Source organism: Mustela nivalis, assembly GCF_964662115.1.
Source record: "Mustela nivalis genome assembly, chromosome: 12".
In the NCBI taxonomy this organism is placed as follows: Eukaryota; Metazoa; Chordata; class Mammalia; order Carnivora; family Mustelidae; genus Mustela; species Mustela nivalis.
Genome location: NC_139031.1, coordinates 90361490 through 90379390, shown reverse-complemented (window position 1 = coordinate 90379390; position 17901 = coordinate 90361490). Strand labels below are relative to the sequence as shown.

At 64.4% G+C, this 17901-nt stretch overlaps 1 protein-coding gene across 15 annotated transcripts in view; it reads left to right on the top strand.

Moving 5' to 3' along the window:
- The window catches only part of CAMK2B (calcium/calmodulin dependent protein kinase II beta), a 79626-nt gene that overhangs the window by 45059 nt on the left and 16666 nt on the right, over positions 1–17901 (top strand). For all 15 annotated transcript variants that reach the window (XM_082692085.1, XM_082692083.1, XM_082692084.1 and 12 more), the window contains 9 exons: positions 3937–3991; positions 7220–7285; positions 12620–12692; positions 14764–14866; positions 14952–15035; positions 15570–15664; positions 15793–15915; positions 16318–16401; positions 16977–17019. In XM_082692085.1, coding sequence (XP_082548211.1) covers positions 3937–3991; positions 7220–7285; positions 12620–12692; positions 14764–14866; positions 14952–15035; positions 15570–15664; positions 15793–15915; positions 16318–16401; positions 16977–17019 — 726 coding nt within the window. The remainder of the gene's footprint in view (positions 1–3936; positions 3992–7219; positions 7286–12619; positions 12693–14763; positions 14867–14951; positions 15036–15569; positions 15665–15792; positions 15916–16317; positions 16402–16976; positions 17020–17901) is intronic.

Sequence of the window (17901 nt, the reverse complement as noted above, 5' to 3'; positions counted from 1 at the left end):
TGCAGAGGGGACTTGGGGAGGCTTGGGGTCAGAGTCACGGCGGGGCCCAACCTTCCTGCGGACAGGCTGCTACGGCTCTGAGCCCCTGCAGGGTCTATGTGTGACGAGCGGGGCTGCACAGGCCACAGGCTTCTGTGGTTCTTAACCCACATGAGTCACGGGGCCTGCTGTATAACAGGCAGCAAAGCTCAGCCCATGGGCGCTGATTGTGGGTTCGAGAGCTGTGGGGCTGGGGGCTCGGGCCTGGTACGCAGCCTGCGGGATCCGTGCAGAATGGCTGTGCTGGGCTCGAAAAGGAGGACGGGCCTGGGCCTGGGCCTGGGCCCAGGCGGCTCCTCCAGGGCTCCTATGCAGTGTGGACACCAGCCTGAGCTGCGTCTGTGAAGGTTTGCCTGCGTGTCTGGGGTTTGCTTGCAGGCTGTGGCTCCCATGGTTGCCAGGGTCTCATCAGGACCACGTGCGTGTCTTTAGCACGTGGCAGGAGGTCCCCAGAGTGCGTAATGACAGGGATTCAGAGGGAGCCGGATGGGTAAGGGAGGGAGAACGAGAATTCTGACCACCTTTGAACGTGGGGTTCGGTGGCAGTGTGTGTGTTCACAGCGTTGCGTGGTCACTGCCGCTCCCTGTGTCCGCACTTCTCATCGTCCCGGTGAGGGTCTGCGCCTGGGGAACATGACCTCCCATTGGGCCGCCCAGGCCCGGGGAACCGCCCCGCGCTGCGTGTGTGGGTCGGTCCCATGAGGACCCCCATGGCGGTGGGATCACACATCGGTCCCTTTGCCATGCTCGTTCCGCTCGGCATCGTGCCCTCAGCGTCCGTCCCTGTTGAAGCAAGTTACGGGATTTCCTTGCTTTTCCAGGCTCCGTCATAGCCGGTCGTGTGGACGGAGCGCGGTTGGCTTCCGCTCACCCGACAGCGGAACCGTGGCTTCTTGCCCCCTGTCGGCCTTGCACACGGTGCTGCCGTGGACACGGCCGCGCACGGAGGTTGGGCACCCGTGTGGCTCCCGTGCTCCCTCTTTGGTGACACGTGCAGCAGTGGAATGGCTGGTCACCGGCCGGTCAGCAGGGGTCACTCTGCAGGCCCACCGTGCTCCTCGAGCCAGCCTCGGGGGGCCGCGCCACAGCCCTGCTGCAGGGGAGGGGAGGGAGCGATGCTGTTCGTGCAGCGGGGGCCCATCCCCGCCGCAGGCACCTGAGGCCTCTGTTGACCTGTCATGCTGGGAGCGGGCTTCACGGGGCCAGCTGCCCATCACCAGCTGCCTGTCACCCACCATCCGGGCAGAGCTCTCCCTCAGAGACAAGGGGCTGCTGCACAGAGAACGCAGCTGTGTGGCCTGGTTTCAGCAGTGCCTTTTGTGGGGACGGGAGTAGGGATGGGTGTCTGGGATGCCTGACCCAGTGTCCCCCCAGCCTCCTCCAACCCCCCCAGCCTTCCCCACTCTCCCCCCAACCTCCCAGCCTCCCCCACTCTCCAGCCTCCCTCTAGCCTCTCTCTGTTCTCCTCCAACCTCCCCCAGCCTTCCCGATCTCCCTTCAACCTCCCCAGCCTCCCCTCCAGCTTCCCACAGTCTCATCCCAGCCTCTCCCCAGTCTCCCAGCAGCCTCCTCACAACCTGCACTCAGCCTGCCTCTGCAGTGACCTTTTATTTTCAGGACCTGGCTCAGTGATGGCAAGTCTCTGCCTTTGGTTTCTGGGGTGGGCTTCTTTGCTGGGTGGTTCACCCCTGAGCTGGGCAGGTGGGCACCAAGGAGTACATGCCATGGGGGGACCTCCTGCCTGGGCAGTGGAGAAGGGTCTCCGGTCTCCCGCTGCTCAGCCCCGCAGCTGGTGAAGTTATGCATCTGGGCCGGGCCCTCCTGCCGCAGGCAGCAAGGGCATCCCCAGGGCAGTCCAGAGGCTGCCTGGGAGAGTTGGAGGGTCTCCCCCTGAGAACGCCTTGGCCTGGGACTCAGGGACAGGCCCTGGAAGAGCTGTGGCCATGGCAAGGGGAGCATCCTGGGTACACCCCTGTGCCCTCTGTGTGGCGGCCCCACAGGGCTTCCGGGCTGGCCTCTTGGGAGTGCACAGGACTGTGTCGTAGCCGCGCGCCCTACCCAGTATCACAAGTGTCCTGCTTTACTTGGGCGGATTTTGCGACAAGTCACTTTCGGTAGCCTCGGCTCTGTCAGGAATCAGTCTGATGTGCTAAATCGCTTTCCTTCTAAACCGTTAAAATAATGTGCGACTGCTTGTTAAATGTTAAAATTTTTTTTTTTTTTTTTAAAGAAAAGGGTTCAAGTGCACACAGCCTCCACGTCCCCCAGGTGCCCTGTGTCTCCCAGGCGAGGCGGTTGGACCCGCCAGCAGGCCTAAGAGCCTGACCCCCTCCCACCAGCACTGGAGGCCGGGGCCTCCCACAGCCCTCCTGGACCACTGGGGATCCCCCAGGGAAGGCGAGGAAGGCCCCCAGGAATGTCCCTCCGGGGACCCTGGGCCTGCCTTGCTTGGTGTGCCAGGGCAGGTGTCTGGGCCGAGGAGGCAACACCTAGAGGGGGTGAGCGTCTGTTCCCTGCACTGATTTCCAAGACAGTCCTAGAAGGAGGGTGCTGTGGGCAGGGCTCTGTTGGGTGCTGGGGAGAATTAGGCCAGCCTGAGGGCATCAGTGGGCAGGAGGGAGGTCAGTATCGGCTTTGCGCACCCAGCAGTCTCCGTGACATCCCTGGGAGAGGGGATGGAGCCCAGGTAGCTGGCGGAGGCCGGGGACCTGGGAAGACCTCACATCACGATCATGGGGCCAGGAGAGGTGAAGCCGAATAGGACAAGGCTGGACGGCAGGCAGAGCCACAGAGCCAGAAACGGGAGGGCAGCTGCCAGAGGAGCTGGCCCCGGAGTTGGCACGGGTGCCCCTTCCCGGTGACCAGACACTCTGACTGCTTGGGCAGGAGCCCGCTCTCGGTGCCTGACTTCGGCCTGGGTCAGCCACCGCTGCTGCCAGACTGTGCTTCCAGGCATGCAGATGCTGGCGGCCGGGTTCCCGGGAAGGTTATGGAGGGAGGAAGTAGGAGGCCTACAGGGCAGGCCACAAGGGCAGCATGGAGGGTGCAAGCAATGGGCTGTGGCGAACCCTCCTGGTGCTGGCGGCCTGCCCTGCGGGGAGAGGCCCAAGGAGCCACAGCCCTGGGGATTCTGAGCCCCCACTCTGCACACGGCTTGGTCTTCGGGGAACCGCACCTCTCCGCTGTGTGCACGGCCCCTCGCATGCTGGTGAGCAGGCGGGGTGCTCAGGGCGGCATCTGCCGGAGGCAGGATCTGGCACAGGGGGCAGTATCCAGAGTGATCCGTTCCTAGAGATGCGTGCTGTTCGGCATGGGGTGTGTCTCTGGCTCCACGGGGTGGCGGGCGTGTGCTGGCCTTGTATGCTCTCCACTTGCTGGCTCATGGATGCAAGCTGGCACCCTTGGGCCGGGCGCTGCTCCAGGCTCAGGGACGCGCACAGCAGGCCAGCAAGGCTGGGGAGCACCTGGGGCCCAAACCCAGGGCCTGAACTTTTGGAAGTGGTGGCACACTGGTTGGCCTTCACTTGTCCCAAGAGGCAGATGACAGGGCCCCACGGTGCTCCTGTCCTGTGAGTGGCTCCTTTCCAGGGCCTGGTCCAGCGAGTCGCAACCCTAGGGCCCCACCTTGCCTGCGGCCCCCTGTCCCCTGGCTGAGGGGCTGAGAGGGGCCCAAGTCTTTGGCAGAGGAAAGAGGACCTTGGACACCTGGAGCCCCCTGGATGTCCGCCTGGGACCCACGGCTCTCCCGTTGGGCTCTGTCCTGCAGTGCCCCCCTCCCGTGGGGAGCCCCAGGCCCTTGTCGGGATGGGTGGGCCCCCTCCATGAAGGAGGGGTGCTGCATGGAGAGGGCGGGTCCTGGGCTGGGCCAGCCCCTCACGGCCTCTTCTGTCCCCACAGTGCGGCTGCACGACAGCATCTCTGAGGAAGGGTTCCACTACCTGGTCTTTGATCTGTAAGTGTCTGAGCTGGGGACGCTCCACTGCACGGCTCTGAGGGTGGGCAGGGGAGGGGCGGAAAGGGGGGCATCCGAGGCTTCCACAGCCCCTGCCTCCCAGGCCTCCTCCCTTCCAGGCTCACCAGCACAGCCTCCCCACCGGCTGTGTCTGGAGTCCCACAAGCTTGGGGCTGGCCCCTGGGTCCTTTGGGCGGGGCGCAGGGGTGAGGGAGGGGAGGACCCGAGGGGTGGTCGTGGCCTTTCCTTTGCAGGTGTTCCCTGGGGTCCTCATCACAGCCGACTGGCGTGAGTGTGTGTGTCCTCGTGATCATGTGCGGTTTCTGGGGGTGCGTGCGCGTATGTGTGTCTGTGTGTCTGTGTGTCCACGCGTGTGCGTGTGTGGCGTCCGACGTGCGGGCTTTGGTGCCTCTTCCTTCCTGCCTGATTCAGGAGCAGTGAGCTCATCCCTGTCCGTCCCTGGCCGCTCCCACTGTGCGGCTATATTTAGCTGCCCGTGAGTCACTGCCGCTGGGGCCCTGGAAGTGGGTGGGCAGGGGCCACGGGCTTCGGGCGGCCCCTAGTGGCCTCTTGATGGCCACAAGGCCAGGGTGCTGTCACCTGTGTGATGGGACACCTGCCTGGGGCAGCTGCTCCTCCCTCTAGGACAGATGCCGCCATAGCTACAGAGCCCTCCGCGCCCTCTGGGTCCCATGGTCGAGAGGGGCCAGGACTGTCCCTGGAGGGGCTTGGTCCTCTCTCATTCCCCCAGTGTCCCACCAGACCGTGCTCTGAGGCAGCCCAGGCTGTGCTGGGACACAGCTGTCACTGCCAGGCTGAGGCTGTGCCCTAAAGGTCTGTCCCATGGTCCCTGCAGAGGGGGACAAGCTTGCTGTCCCTCCACCCCGTGTGCCCCTAGACCCACCCAGTGTCACAGGGAGTGTAGCGGCCATGCGGCTAGAGGGCGGCTGTGCCTGGGCCCTGGTGGCAGACAGCTGGGTGGGTGTGATTCAGAAGACAGGAGGTAGGGAACGTGGTGTGGGTGTTGTGTGCACGCTCGTGTGTTCCTGCATGCGGTGCACGTGTGTAACTGTGTGTGTGTCTGCACATGTGTGGGTTCATGTTTCTTGGCCTACATGACAGGCAAGTGTGGGGAGCCCAGAGAGGAGTACTTGGCGGTGTTTCTGGGGGGCGGGGCAGGGGAAGGGCCCAGGCCCTGCACGCCCTCCCTGAAAGCCTCTGTGGCCCATAGGCCTGCGGTGGTCCTGACCCTGCAGAGGCCTCTGTCCCGGGGCCTCAAGCAGCTGCTTCTGGGGTGGGCTGGGAGGGAGCGGGGAGTGTCGGATAGGCCCTGCCCCACCACAGCCCCTCCAGCCATGCAGCATCCCCCGCTATGTGGCACTAGAACCGGGGAACCACTTCTTGCCTGGGTTGATGTCACCTTCCAGAGGCCCCGAGTTTGGGGAAAGTGTGGACTCAGGAGTTGACATGTTTCTCCACTCCCACCCCTGGGAATGTCACAAGGACTTGGGGACAGCTGCACATCAGCCATGTTGTCCCTCTGGGGCCAGGGGGGAACAGGAGGAGATGTTGGCCTCTGGGTCAGGTTGCCTCTCGCCTGCATGAGACGTCACCCTCCCCCTGCCAGCAGCCAAGTCTCTGCCCTGCTGCTCTGGACTGCATGGCCCAGGTGCGGGGACCCACAGGCCTGTCCCCAGCCCAGGCGAGGTCTCGCTCCCGGGGGGGCTCCCTGGGTTCGGACTCAGGGTCTGCAGAGCCTCGCCTGGGAGTCCGGGTGCGGGGAGGTAAACAGTGAGTCCCCTCTCCTGGGCGGAGCCCTGACTGCACCTCCTCGCTCCATGCACACACGGATACACATGCGCACGTGGACACACGCACGCGCACATGGACACATGCACATGGACACACACGGACATGGACACACACACATGCATGGATACACACGTGCACATGGACACACGTGTGCACATGGACACACACACTCAGGCACACACATGCGTGCATGTGCACACGGGTGTGCATGCACGCGCCTGTGGCACAGGCTGGCACACACACACACGCCGAGGCACACATGTGCACATGCCCGCAAGGCTCAGCCTCCATTAGGCTGTTGCTGGCTCTGAGCCTTGGGGTCTTCTGGTGGCAGGTCAGAAGCCAAGAGCTCCTTTCTCCCAAGCGCTTGGCATGTCCAGGGGCGTCAGAAGCAGGTGTGTTGCCAGAGAGGGGCATGCTGAGCTCTGACAGGTCCTGTGTGTCTTGCCGTCTGACTTTTAGGGAGCATCGACCCACGCCAGGGGCGCCCACTCAAGCAGGCCCGGTGCCTGTCGCCCCTGCCACAAGCCAGCCTGCCCAAGCAGAGGCACAGAAATGAGGCCCACACAATTCCTACCTTCGTGAACAGAAATGCAGATGGAGAGGGTGCAGCCCTTGGGGACAGCACGGCTGCAGAAGGAGGCAGCTCTCGGCCTGCCCGTCTCAGTGGTGGGATGCCTGGCCAGAACCTGTGGAGCTGGGGGAGGGGCTGCGAAGGGCCCCGAGAGGGCTCCTCCCTGCTCCCCCTGCATCTGTGCCTCACCCCTGTTGTCTTTACCTTTCTGTCCATCCTTATTTTCCAACTCAAAGGGCCCCGGGTAGCCTGGAGTCTCTCGGGTTTCTCATAAGCCCTCCGGGCAGTTTCCTGTCTGGGCGACCGTTCTGATTGTAAGGCCTTCACTGAGCAGGGACACATGGCAAGTGGGTGTGCAGACAGAAATCCCTCCCTGCTCCTAGATGGGGCTTGGGACACCTCACAGGCTCACCTACGAGGGAGGCCAGATCTGGGCACTGGCTCTCTGGCCCCTTGCTCTGTGCGGGGACACAGCTCTGGTTCCAGGGGTCATGAGGAGGGATCCAGATCTCTTCAGGCCCAGTGTTAGCATGACAAAGCCTGGGTAACACTGCAGAGGCCTGGGTCAGACTCCTGTGCTGCCCACTCTGGCCACCACCCTGTCAAGAGCCCATTTTCTGAGCATGACAGTGCCGTGTCACAGAGCAGCTGTGAGAGTGGACATGTGAAATGATACCATGTGTAAGGACTCAGTCGGTGGTTAGTCCTGGGAGATGAGGACGATAGGGAATACGGTAGAGAAGGGGGAGGAGGAGGAGTTGATGTTGCCAGCAGTGACGACAGGGATGGAGTGATGAGGCCGATGGGGTCCTCAGAATGTGTGACCTGTGCTTTGTCTTCAGGGTCACGGGCGGGGAATTGTTCGAGGATATCGTGGCCCGAGAGTACTACAGCGAGGCGGATGCCAGGTGGGTGTGCAGGCCTCTGTCCTTCCGGCTCCCTTCTCTTCCCAACCCAGCCTCATTCGGTCGCCACCGGCCCCCAGGGCCCGCGTGTGCTCCTGTGGGCAGAGCGGCTCACACAGCTGAGGCAGACGGTCTGCCGGCCGGAGGCGGCGTTCCTGCTGGGAGCCTGGAGCACGTCCCAGGAGTAGCCACTTTTGTGTCCTCCCCCAGATCAGAGCCGGCCGGAGTCAGGGAGTGCCTGGGCCAGCTCTGCTTCCCTGGGGTGGGGATGGCCCAGAGAGGGGCTTTTTCGCTGGGGGTGGGCGGTGGAAGGGGGAGTCATGGTGCTCCCCACGCCCCCACCTTGGACATCTGTCTGTGGCCCACAGCAGGCACCTGGCAGGGCCTTCCTCGAGAAGATGGGCAGTTTCCAAATGCTTTTCTGAAGATGGGTCAGGGGTCCCTTTCCGTGCCGTCTTTCCAGAGCCAGAGGCAGGAAGGGCAGACAGGAAGGGAGAGCCTGTCCATTGTGGGCAGGAAGCCAGGGCCCTGTGTGGAGTGATGGAGGGGTTCAGGCTCCCTCTGGCTGAGGCTCCTGTGGGGGGCCCCTGGACAGCCCTTCCCCCTGGGGTCAGCCATCCCAGGGGATGAGGGCCCCAGGGACATCAGGGGGCTGCCGCAGCCTGCTGTTGGGGACACAGGGCCCTCCTTCCTGGAAGGGATGCCATTGGCGGGCAGCTGGCAGCTGTGGCCCATGCATCTCAGCCTGAGGACAGCTGGGCCCCAGAACCCCTCTTGTGACAAAGACAGAAGGCTGCTCTGGTCACTCTAGGTGCTGGTGTTCACTATGGATGCTTTTTATTTTTAATTTTTCATGTTACTTGCTCCTAAAAATTTCATTAATGAGCATATATTCCTTTTCTAGTCCAGAAAACGAATATTATTATTTCATTTTAATTTTTTTAAAAAGATGTTATCTATTTGAGAGAGAGAATGAGCCGGGGTGGGGAGAAGCAGAGGTAGAGGGAGAGGCAGGCTTCCCTCTGAGCAAGGGGCCCATAGACACAGGGCTCAGTCCAGGGACCCTGAGATCAAGGCTGAGCCGAAGGTGTTTGCTTCACTGACTGAGCCGCCAGGTGTCCCTTGAATACTATTTTTTATTTTTTTTATTTTTATTTTTATTTTTTTTAAGATTTTTTCTTTATTTATCTGACAGAGATCACAAGTAGGCAGAGAGGCAGGCAGAGAGAGAGGAGGAAGCAGGCTCCCTACAGCGCAGAGAGCCCGATGTGGGGCTCAATCCCAGGACCCTGGGACCATGACCTGAGCCGAAGGCAGAGGCTGAGTCACCCAGGTGCCCCGAATACTATTTTTTAAAGTAGCTTTTTGTGACTCGTTTCTTTACCCACAGGCGACTGTGCCTGCTGGCAACGGCCCGAGCGAGTCCCGCAGCGGCCTGGGTCCCCATTCAGGGCCTCCTGGGTCCTCCGGGGTTGGGGCCGGGGTTGGGGGGTGTCAGGGACAGGGCACAGGGGCATGGGCTGCTTTCCCAAGGCTCCACGAGGAAGGACCTTTGTTTCGTCTGCTCACCTGGGAGTGGCCGGTCCCCTTCGGGAGCAGATTGGTCCTCATTTTCTCCTTTAAGAAAGGTAGGGAGAGCAGCTGAGCCGCATGCCCAGGCTCGGTGGGGCCAGGGTGGGATGTCCGCAGAGTGGGCGCCTGCCTGCCAGGCCTGGGCTGTCCTGACCTCTTCCGGCGTGGGAGGAGCTCTGGGGAGGCCAGGTGGGCAGGGTCCTGCTGGCTGGCGCAGGGCCCGGGGCCCACCACCAGGGCAAAGCCAGCATGAGGAAGGCCTGCCTTACAGTTCTGCCACCATGGCCACGTGGCAGCCTGCATCCGGGCCGCGGGCCTTCTCGGCCCTCTGTGTCCCCACCGGCAGCGCCCTGCCTCTGGGGCCTTTTCCTCAGCACTCTTCACTGCCTGGAGCCTGGCCCCTTCTCTGCATTCCGCAGCAGGTGCTCCCAATTCAGGGGTGTTAAGGCCCATGGCTGCAACTCCCTCTTGGCTGGGAGCCCCTGGGTGCTGCTCCCCACCCCGGCCCGCCCACGCCCAGCCGTGCACACACCCTATGCTCCCTGACACCTGTGGCCTCCGAGCTCCTCCCTCACCTGCCTGCCCCTCCTGCCTGCGTCTCGGCCTTGTCTCCAACACCCCCTCCAGGCCCTGGCCCTGCTGCTTGATGCCCGGGGATCCCTCTGGCCCCAGTCCTGTTGGGGACCCTGTCGGGAAGGGCCCCCTTGGTGTTAGGGGCCCCTTGGAACTGGCCCAGAGGAGACAGAGCTGGGGTTCTCCCCACAAATGCCTCGTTTTCTCCCACGAAGCCTGCCTTGCTCATTGCCCAGTGTGGAGAAGGCGACGAGAGGACTCTCAGGGAGTGCCTCTGGGCACCTCTTGTCCCTGGAGCTCTGGCCCTGCGTTTGACCTTTGTGCTGGTGCTTTGTTTCCGGGCAGGAGGACCTGACCATCTGCCGTAGACTCGCCCACGGGCATCGTCAGGAACCGTGGCGGGGGTGCCCAGGCTAACTGCCATCCTGGGAGGGCTACCTGGCTCTGGGGATCTGCCCCTGAGAGGGGTCGTTGGCCCTGTGCGGAGGCAGGGAGATCCAGCCCTGGGGCCTGCCAGAGCCAGTGCTGCTCGCGGCGGGGCGTGCTGGGGCTGCCATCGTGGCGAGTCTCTGGTGGGGGCGGGAGGAAGGCAGGCGCTGCTGTTCTGAGCTCTTTCCTGATCCCACTTCAGAGAAATGTGGTGGTTTGTGGGGAACGTGGAGTGTATTTTTCCAAAGCAGGGAAAGGTCAAAATATTTATGACCCAGTTTTTTAGAACCCTAGAAAGCTTGAGAGATGTTTCAAGGGCCCCTGAGAATCCGACTGCCCCAGCGAGGAGGAGGCGGTGGCAGGGGTGCAGCTGGGGTGACCCCAGAGCCTGGTACCAGGAGAATGGTGTCCAGGACCCAGTCAGCATCTGGAATGCTCTTGGCAACAACTCTGACCCCAAAAGGCCCCACCAGGAAGATGGCACCGTATGAGCAGGAGGGAAGGTGGGCAGGTCTCCAGTCTGTGCTCCCAGGCTGGAGTGGGCAGGGGGCCAGAAGTGCCCGGGAGCCCCCCAGGCCAGGGCCTCCTGGAAAGGGCTTCTGCAAGCTGCGGTGTCAGGCCCCCACCACCATGTGGCTGGCGGGGAGCCCAGCTTAGGCAGCTCCCTCCTGCCCGCCGGTTTCTCCCTCCTGGCGCCCGTGAAGCCCTGGAGTGGGGTCTGTCCTTGGTCCCCCAGTGCTCTCGGAGAGACACGCTGGCTGGGAGTGTGGGCTCACGTCTCTGGTGCTGCTTTGGGCCCTGCGTTCCCAGGAAGGGACAAGGAGAAAAGCGGTGGTGCAGCCCCCAGTCTGAGCCAACATTCCCAGTCTGTCCTGCAGCGCACGGACCTGTGGGTCCGGCAGACATTCTCGGAACCTGTCCCTGCTGGGCACGGCCCTATCATGAGGAAAGAACCCCGTCGGGACTGTTGCAGAGGCTGTGGGACTGTGGGACTGTGGTGGGCGGCCCAGAGGGTGTTGTCAGGGCTCAGAGCCAAGGAAGGGTCTCGAGGGGCAGGCAGGTGGAAGGTGGGCTTGACCCAGAGCCAAAGCAGGTTGTGCCGCAGGCTCAGCAGGTCTGACGAGAGGCCAGGGACCCCAGGGCCCACCAGAGCGGCCAGAGGCCCAGGCCATGTCCCCCTGTGGCCCACGAGGCCTGTTGGTGCAGGCAGGGCAGGCTCCTACGGGACAGTGGGGCCAGCACCGAGCCGCAGCAGCTTTGGAGGGGGCTGGTCAGCCAGGGCTCCCCATCACCCCCAGTTCCCTGCCAATGCCACAGTGCGAGGTGGGCCCAGGGACCGGTGGCGGAGCTCCGGGTATGAGCGCTGACAACCCCGGGCCTGCCTGCACCCCACGTCCTACCCCAACCTTAGAGGAGGGCCCCCGGTGGAGTGGTCCCCCCAGCGAGCTTGCCGTGGGGGTCAGCCCACAGGTGCTGAGCGCATGGCCACCGTAACGGGGGGCTGGCGCCATCAGGACGGGGATGAGGACCATGGGGGATGGTTCTAGGCAGATGAGGGCTTTGTGGGAGTCATAAGAACGAGGCAGGTTTTGAGGGTGAGTTAGGCCAGTACACAAGAACAGGAGACCCCAGGTCCTGAGATTTAGGGCATGAGGGGGCTGTGGTTCCAGCCCGTGGTGGCGCTGACAAGAGGTGGCCTCCCCCAGGTCTGGGCCCCGCTCCTTCTGACCCCCTGCAGAGCTCAGGCACTGTTGTCATTAGGGTTCCTAGGTCCTGGCTTGTGTGAGGAGGAAGCTCGGGTTTCCTTCCTGTGCCACGGGTAGATGTCCCTCAGGTGTGTGCTCTCCCAGCTGTGCCCAGAGCTACCTGAGGACCCAGTCTGGTCCCTCACCCCATGCCCTGTTCGAGGTTAGAACAGCTGACCCTCAGTCACCTGCCAGGTCCGGGCGTGGTGGGAGGGGTCCTGAAGCAGTCTGCCTCCCTGCCTCGCCCCCCCTCCCCCGCCCGAGGGGCTGTGAGTGCTGTCCTGGGCAGGGGGCTCCTGGCGGCCTGTGGCTGGCCATGCTGCAGGGGTGGCTGGGACCCCAAGGAGGCAAGGGCTGGCTCTGGGGCAGCCGGCGACCGTGGCCACCCTCGGGGCACCTGGAGGAGGCAGGCTCGGGCCCCAGGGTGTTGTGTCCTTGGGGCTTGGGGCGTGAGTGATGAGCATATGCAGGTGTGCAAGGAGCCCGAAGGCAGCTCTGAGCTCTCCCTGCAGCCAGGCGTGCCCAGGAGGCCCCCTACATCTCCCTGGCTCAGGACTCGGGGCAGAGGCAGGAAGCCTTCAGGACCACGGGGCTGCCCCGGGGCCGAGCAGCCAGTATGGCCAGCTGTGGGATTGCCGCTGCGCCAGGACCGCAGGCCTCTGGTGGCCACCCCGCTCCACATGGCTGGCCTGCCCAGAGGGGTGTGGGCTCAGCCCTGGTCCTCCTCCCAGAGGATGTCTGGTGCGGGGTCAGGCCTGGGCGGCCTGAGCCGGGGGAACAGGGGTGTGTCCTCTGAGTACTGCTGCTGTGGGCCTGGTCAGAGGAGAAGGTGGGGCGTGGGGGCTGGCCCTGCCCTGTGCTGGCCACAGGGGACCCCCTTCTAGCTGGCATCTCCTCCCCTGTGCGGCAGGCGGCACCTTGACTCTGCTTTCCTGCGAGCCCAGTGCCACATAGCACCCCATTCCCCACCCCTGCCTCTCGTGGCCACCCTCACTAACACGCCTGCTGTTCGCTGCAGTCACTGTATCCAGCAGATCCTGGAGGCGGTTCTGCACTGCCATCAGATGGGGGTCGTCCACAGGGACCTCAAGGTGAGTCCCCAACCCTGCTCTGGGCCAGCTGGCCACTGGCAGCTGCGCGTCCTGCAAGAAGGCCCCCCCCCGGAGCGCGAGGACGAGCACGTGTGGGGGCACAGGCAGGGGTGTGTGTATATGCGCGTGTCCACTAGGGGTGTTTGGGTTGCAGGGGGGAACACAGACCCAGCGGGGGTGGCACACAGGTGACCTGCACACAGGTGGGGCAGATGCCAGGGGAGCAGGGTTGGGGAGGGCGGCCCCGCTGGCCTCTGCCGGTGTCCAGCCTGTCCTGTGAGTCTGCTGCCCTGGGCTCACTCCAGGCAGAGCGGTTTGTTCCCCCGCAGGGCACCGCGTGGCCTCAGGGGGAGCAGCACCCCCTCCAGCTTCCCTGCCTCTCATTGTCTCCAAAGTGGACTTTCCTCTGGGCTGGGCTCTGGGGGAAGGGTCTGTCGTTCCTGCCGAGAATCCCCAGGTGGCACTTGAGACCGACCTTCCCAGGCTGAATGGGGTTACACCTCCCTTGGGCCCCTGATCTTTGCAGGGACTGTTCTGAGGATGGTGCTGGTCTTTGCAGGGGCTGCTCTAGGGATGGTGTCGCACCAGGAGCAGGCCCAGGGTCCCCTCCCATGCCCTTTCCGTCTGTCTCTGCAAGTCCCACATGGTCCTGTGTCCTTGCCTGCTTTGTGTGCCCGGGCGGTGGGCCTCATTGCCGGGCACCACATTTGGTCTGAAGCTGCGTCCCGTGGCAGCGGGCCCCCCACCATGGCCATGGAGCCCGTGAGGCATGAACATATGTGCGCCCCCGCACCCCGGCCCCGGCATGTCCTGGGCCACACCAGCCTGATGAAAAGAAGAAAAGGGCAGGACAGTGGACCTTCTGCCTCCTGCCGGGCGTGGGGGGCAGATGGTGTCTCCTCTTCCAGAGAGGACACCTGTCCCCTGATGGGGACAGACCCCCAAGGCCATCCCGTGGTGGGTTTGTGCTCAGCCGAGTGCTGCGTGGGGAGAGCAGAGGGATTTGGCACCGCATTGGGGGGTTGTGAGGGAACTGGAGGGAGCAGGGGTCCCCCACTCTTCTCTGGGGCTGAGCCCTCATCCATGGCAGTCCTGCCGGCCACTTCAGACCCCTCGATGTGGGTGCGAGGGGAGGTGGGGGCTCAGGGGACTGGGGGCCCCCCAGTCCCACTCACGTTGACCAAACAAAGACGTGTGGGGGCCTCTGGGCTGTGCTGGGCAGCAGGACCCCATGTCCACAGCACATCTCACACAGATGACGTGCTGGGGACATGGGGCCCGGCCAGCTGTGTGGAGCCCGGGGAAGCGCTGGTCTCTGCCACGGGGCTGGCATCCTTCATGGGTTCCAGGGGCCATGGGCACATTCTGCCACCTCAGGGTCCCCAGCACTGTTAACAGGGTCTTTCCTGGGGCACCACCACGGCTGTACTCTCAATGGCCTGCCTGCTGGGACGGTGGCCTGGGGAGGGGGCTGAGGGCCCCTGGCGGTCAGGGACGAGGGAGGCTGGAGGCCAGAGCTCTGAGGGCTCTGCACTGACCGCTGAAGGCGGCCAGGCCAGGATGGGCAGCCCAGGGACAGGGCACAGGGCACAGAGCGCCCTGTGGTGCTCCTGTGGGATGGGGGACGAAGTCCCTTCAGCTTGCTCAAGCGCACTGCTCCTGAGGCGGGGGCATGTAAGGGGCCTTTTCCCACTGGGGGTGCTGGATGGCCCGAGGCTGAGGGATGGGGCGGTCAGATGCTCTGCGCTGCTTCCTTACTCTGGTCCTCTGGTGGGGGGGCGCCATTCCTCAGGCAGCCCCCCACCGACTCTGAGCACCCAGATGTGGGACACAGCAAGCGTACTGCCTGCCGGGCTAGTGAGGGGCTCTAGAGTCTGCCTGCCACTTTCTGAGTTTTCGGCCTGGGTGTGACAGCTCCCCTCTGCCCCCTTGGGTGACAAGGAATCTGCTGGGGCAGCTCCCACCGGGCAGGGTGTCAGCCTGCAGACCACCATCCCATCTGCTATGCCCCCTCCCCTCAGTGCCCTGTGGCGTGACCCTCACGCATACTGGCGTGTCGTCTTCCCTGCAGCCCGAGAACCTGCTCCTGGCCAGCAAGTGCAAAGGGGCGGCCGTGAAGCTGGCGGACTTCGGCCTGGCCATTGAGGTGCAGGGGGACCAGCAGGCATGGTTCGGTGAGTGGGGACCCCTGGCCGCCTGGACCGAGGGTGGTGGTCTGCTGCCCTCTTGGCCTTCACACCGCCCCTGCCCTGTCCCCAGGGTTTGCCGGCACGCCAGGCTACCTGTCCCCAGAGGTCCTGCGCAAGGAGGCCTATGGCAAGCCAGTGGACATCTGGGCATGCGGTGAGCCCTCTGTGGAGGTGGGGTGGGGCCGCGGGGCCGCGGTGGAGGGAGCCCTGCGCCCGTCCCAGGCTTGCCCCTGGGCTGACTCGGGGTTGCTGTCCGCCAGGAGTCCCCCTCCCCACCCAGACTAGAATTGCTCATGTGACCCTGGTGGGGCCCACCTGGCTGAAGCCCACCACCCTAGTGCCTGCCCTGCACCCAGAAGAGAGGTCTGGGCCAGAAGGAGTGCACAGCGTGGGGTGGGTGGGGGACCTCATGCAGACCACTGTGGTGGGGTCGCTGCAGGAGCTGAGCCCTGGACGTGACCCTTGTGTTCTGAGGGCATGGGGGTGGGCTAGGGGTGGAGCCTACAAGGGGGATCCAGAGAGTGGGGGGCTGGGGGTGAGGTGGGGGTCTGGGGAGGAGGCCTGGGGGAGGGGTGCAGAGAGGGGGGTGGAGGGGTGTTAGGGGGCAGGGAGTGGGGGGCTGGGGAGGAGACTTGAGGGAGGGGTGGGGGCAGGGCAGTGCATGAGGCCAGCGCTCTGCTCTGCGCAGGGGTGATACTGTACATCCTGCTGGTGGGCTACCCGCCCTTCTGGGACGAGGACCAGCACAAGCTGTACCAGCAGATCAAGGCGGGAGCCTACGACGTGAGTGCTGGACCCTTTCTGCCCCTCCTCAGCTCGGGGAGGCAGGCCCACGTGAGAGACCTCAGAGGACCCTGGCTGCTGTCTGGGGAGGGGGCTTCACACTCCCTCATTGTCGCTTCCGTTTCTAGTTTCCATCTCCTGAGTGGGACACAGTCACTCCTGAAGCCAAAAACCTCATCAACCAGATGCTGACCATCAACCCCGCCAAGCGCATCACAGCCCACGAGGCGCTGAAGCACCCGTGGGTCTGCGTAAGTCCCCGCACGCAGACCCTGGGGTCCTCCGCCCGCTGCTGGCACATCCCGGGTCTCCTGGCTGTGCGCCTCAGGGGTCTGGGACCCACTGCGGGCTGTCAAGGCCTCCGTCTCTGGTCCGGCCTGTGTGTGAGGGGACGGAGTGTCGAGGCAGACGGCCTGGGTAGGAGACACGGCCGTCGGGAGAGCCAGGAGGGTGGGGGGGTTCCAGGTAGAAAGGGGCTGTGGGCTCAGGGCTGGGCAGCCGGTGGGGGGGGACAGCTGAGCTCTGGCTGCAGTGGGCGGCTGGTGGCTTTGGCACAAGGGCCGTGGCACAGCTCTGCTGTCCTGAGCCCTCTCCCTGAGGGACGAAGACCTCTCGGAGCCTTTAGCAGGGTGTGACGGCCCCTCTCCCCACAGCAACGCTCCACGGTGGCCTCCATGATGCACAGGCAGGAGACCGTGGAGTGCTTGAAAAAGTTCAACGCCCGAAGGAAGCTCAAGGTAAGACCTGGGCCTCAGTGCCCAGCCCACCTATCCCACAGTCCGCGTGCTCGTCCACTGGGGGCTTGCCTGTGACTTGATGGCCCCAGGCCAGGAGTGGCCAGAGGGGTCCCGGCGGGCTGGGTGAGGGAAGGCACGGGGTCCTGGCGATCCTGGCACCCTCCCAGAGCAGATGGGTCAGGCAGATCCAGCCCTGCATGGCAGCGGCGCTTGGGGACCCCCCAGGGCTATGGAGGCGCAGGTGCCCCCAGTTGCTGCCCCGTGCCCCAGCAAGAGTGGGTGGGCAGCCTCGGACCCTGGCAGGCCTGGTGTGGACAGCAGCCTGAGCCGCTGGTGGCCGGGCGGGGAGGGGGAGGAGGAGGCCAGCCGCAGCAGCCCTGGGGGTCCTGAAGGCCCCTGGAAGCTGTGCTCAGCGGGCAGCCTCTGTTTTCACTCAGGAAGTGGGGGCCGGTCCCTGAGCAGCTGGAGAGCCGGTAGACTCTTGGGGTGCCAGGCCGGGACCCAGATCCTGCGGGTGCCCCCGGGCTGAGGTCTGGGCTGCGGTAGCTTGGCCTCAGCTGCGTGTCTCTCCCCAGGGTGCGATCCTCACCACCATGCTGGCCACAAGAAATTTCTCAGGTGAGAACGGTCAGCTCGCGGAGGGGAAGGCTTCCCAGGGAGCCGCTGCCGGTAGCCCGCCCCTCTCACGCCCCCTTTCCCCCCGGCCCTTCTTCCCCATGGCGCAGCGGCCTTCTGCCTGCTCAGGACCTTGAGGCCTGGACTCTGGGCAGCACCCCAGGGTCTGCCCCCACCCCGACCCAGCCCGGCCTGGGAGGCCGCCCGGCACACGTCCCTGTCCCTGCGTGTTGGGTCTGTGTCCTCGCTGCCGTCTGGGCCGCAGCCCTGTGTGTCTGTCCAGGTGTTGGTCGCCACCTCCATGGCCTTGTCCTGAGCCCTCTGAGCACTCGTTCTGTGTGTGGGAGGGGAGAGGAGGACCCGGGACTTCTCCACCAAGCTCTGGACTCACTGGCGGCCACCCGCCCTGGCGCTGTGGGTGGGCGGGGCGGGGGGGGGCGTGTGGCTGCTACGGGGGCATCTGTCAGCGACCCCAAGGCCAGGGGCCCTGGCAGGCCCACTGGGCAGAGCGTCGCCCGCGGGGCAGGTGGCCCCTTGGCTGTCCTGTGGTTGTGTGTCGCCCGCGTCACTGGGTGCGGGAGCGTCTGGGGTCCATCCCTGTTCGTCTGCATCTAGCTCCCCATCCTGTTCCTTTGGCTGTGGTACTGTGCTGCCGGGACCGGGGGGCATGTGTCACACCAACACTAACGGGTCCTGTCCTGTGCGCATGCCCACTGGGCGCGAGAAGCCCCCGCTGGGGTTTTCTAAGGAGAAAGGAGGCAGACCCTTTTCAGCTGTCCGTCAGTCCCAGTCCTGTTCCCACTCTCCTGTGAATGGGACTCTGGAACCATCCGCCACCCAACTGTGGACTCTAATCTTCTTCTGCTTCCTTTGTCTCTCCCCTCC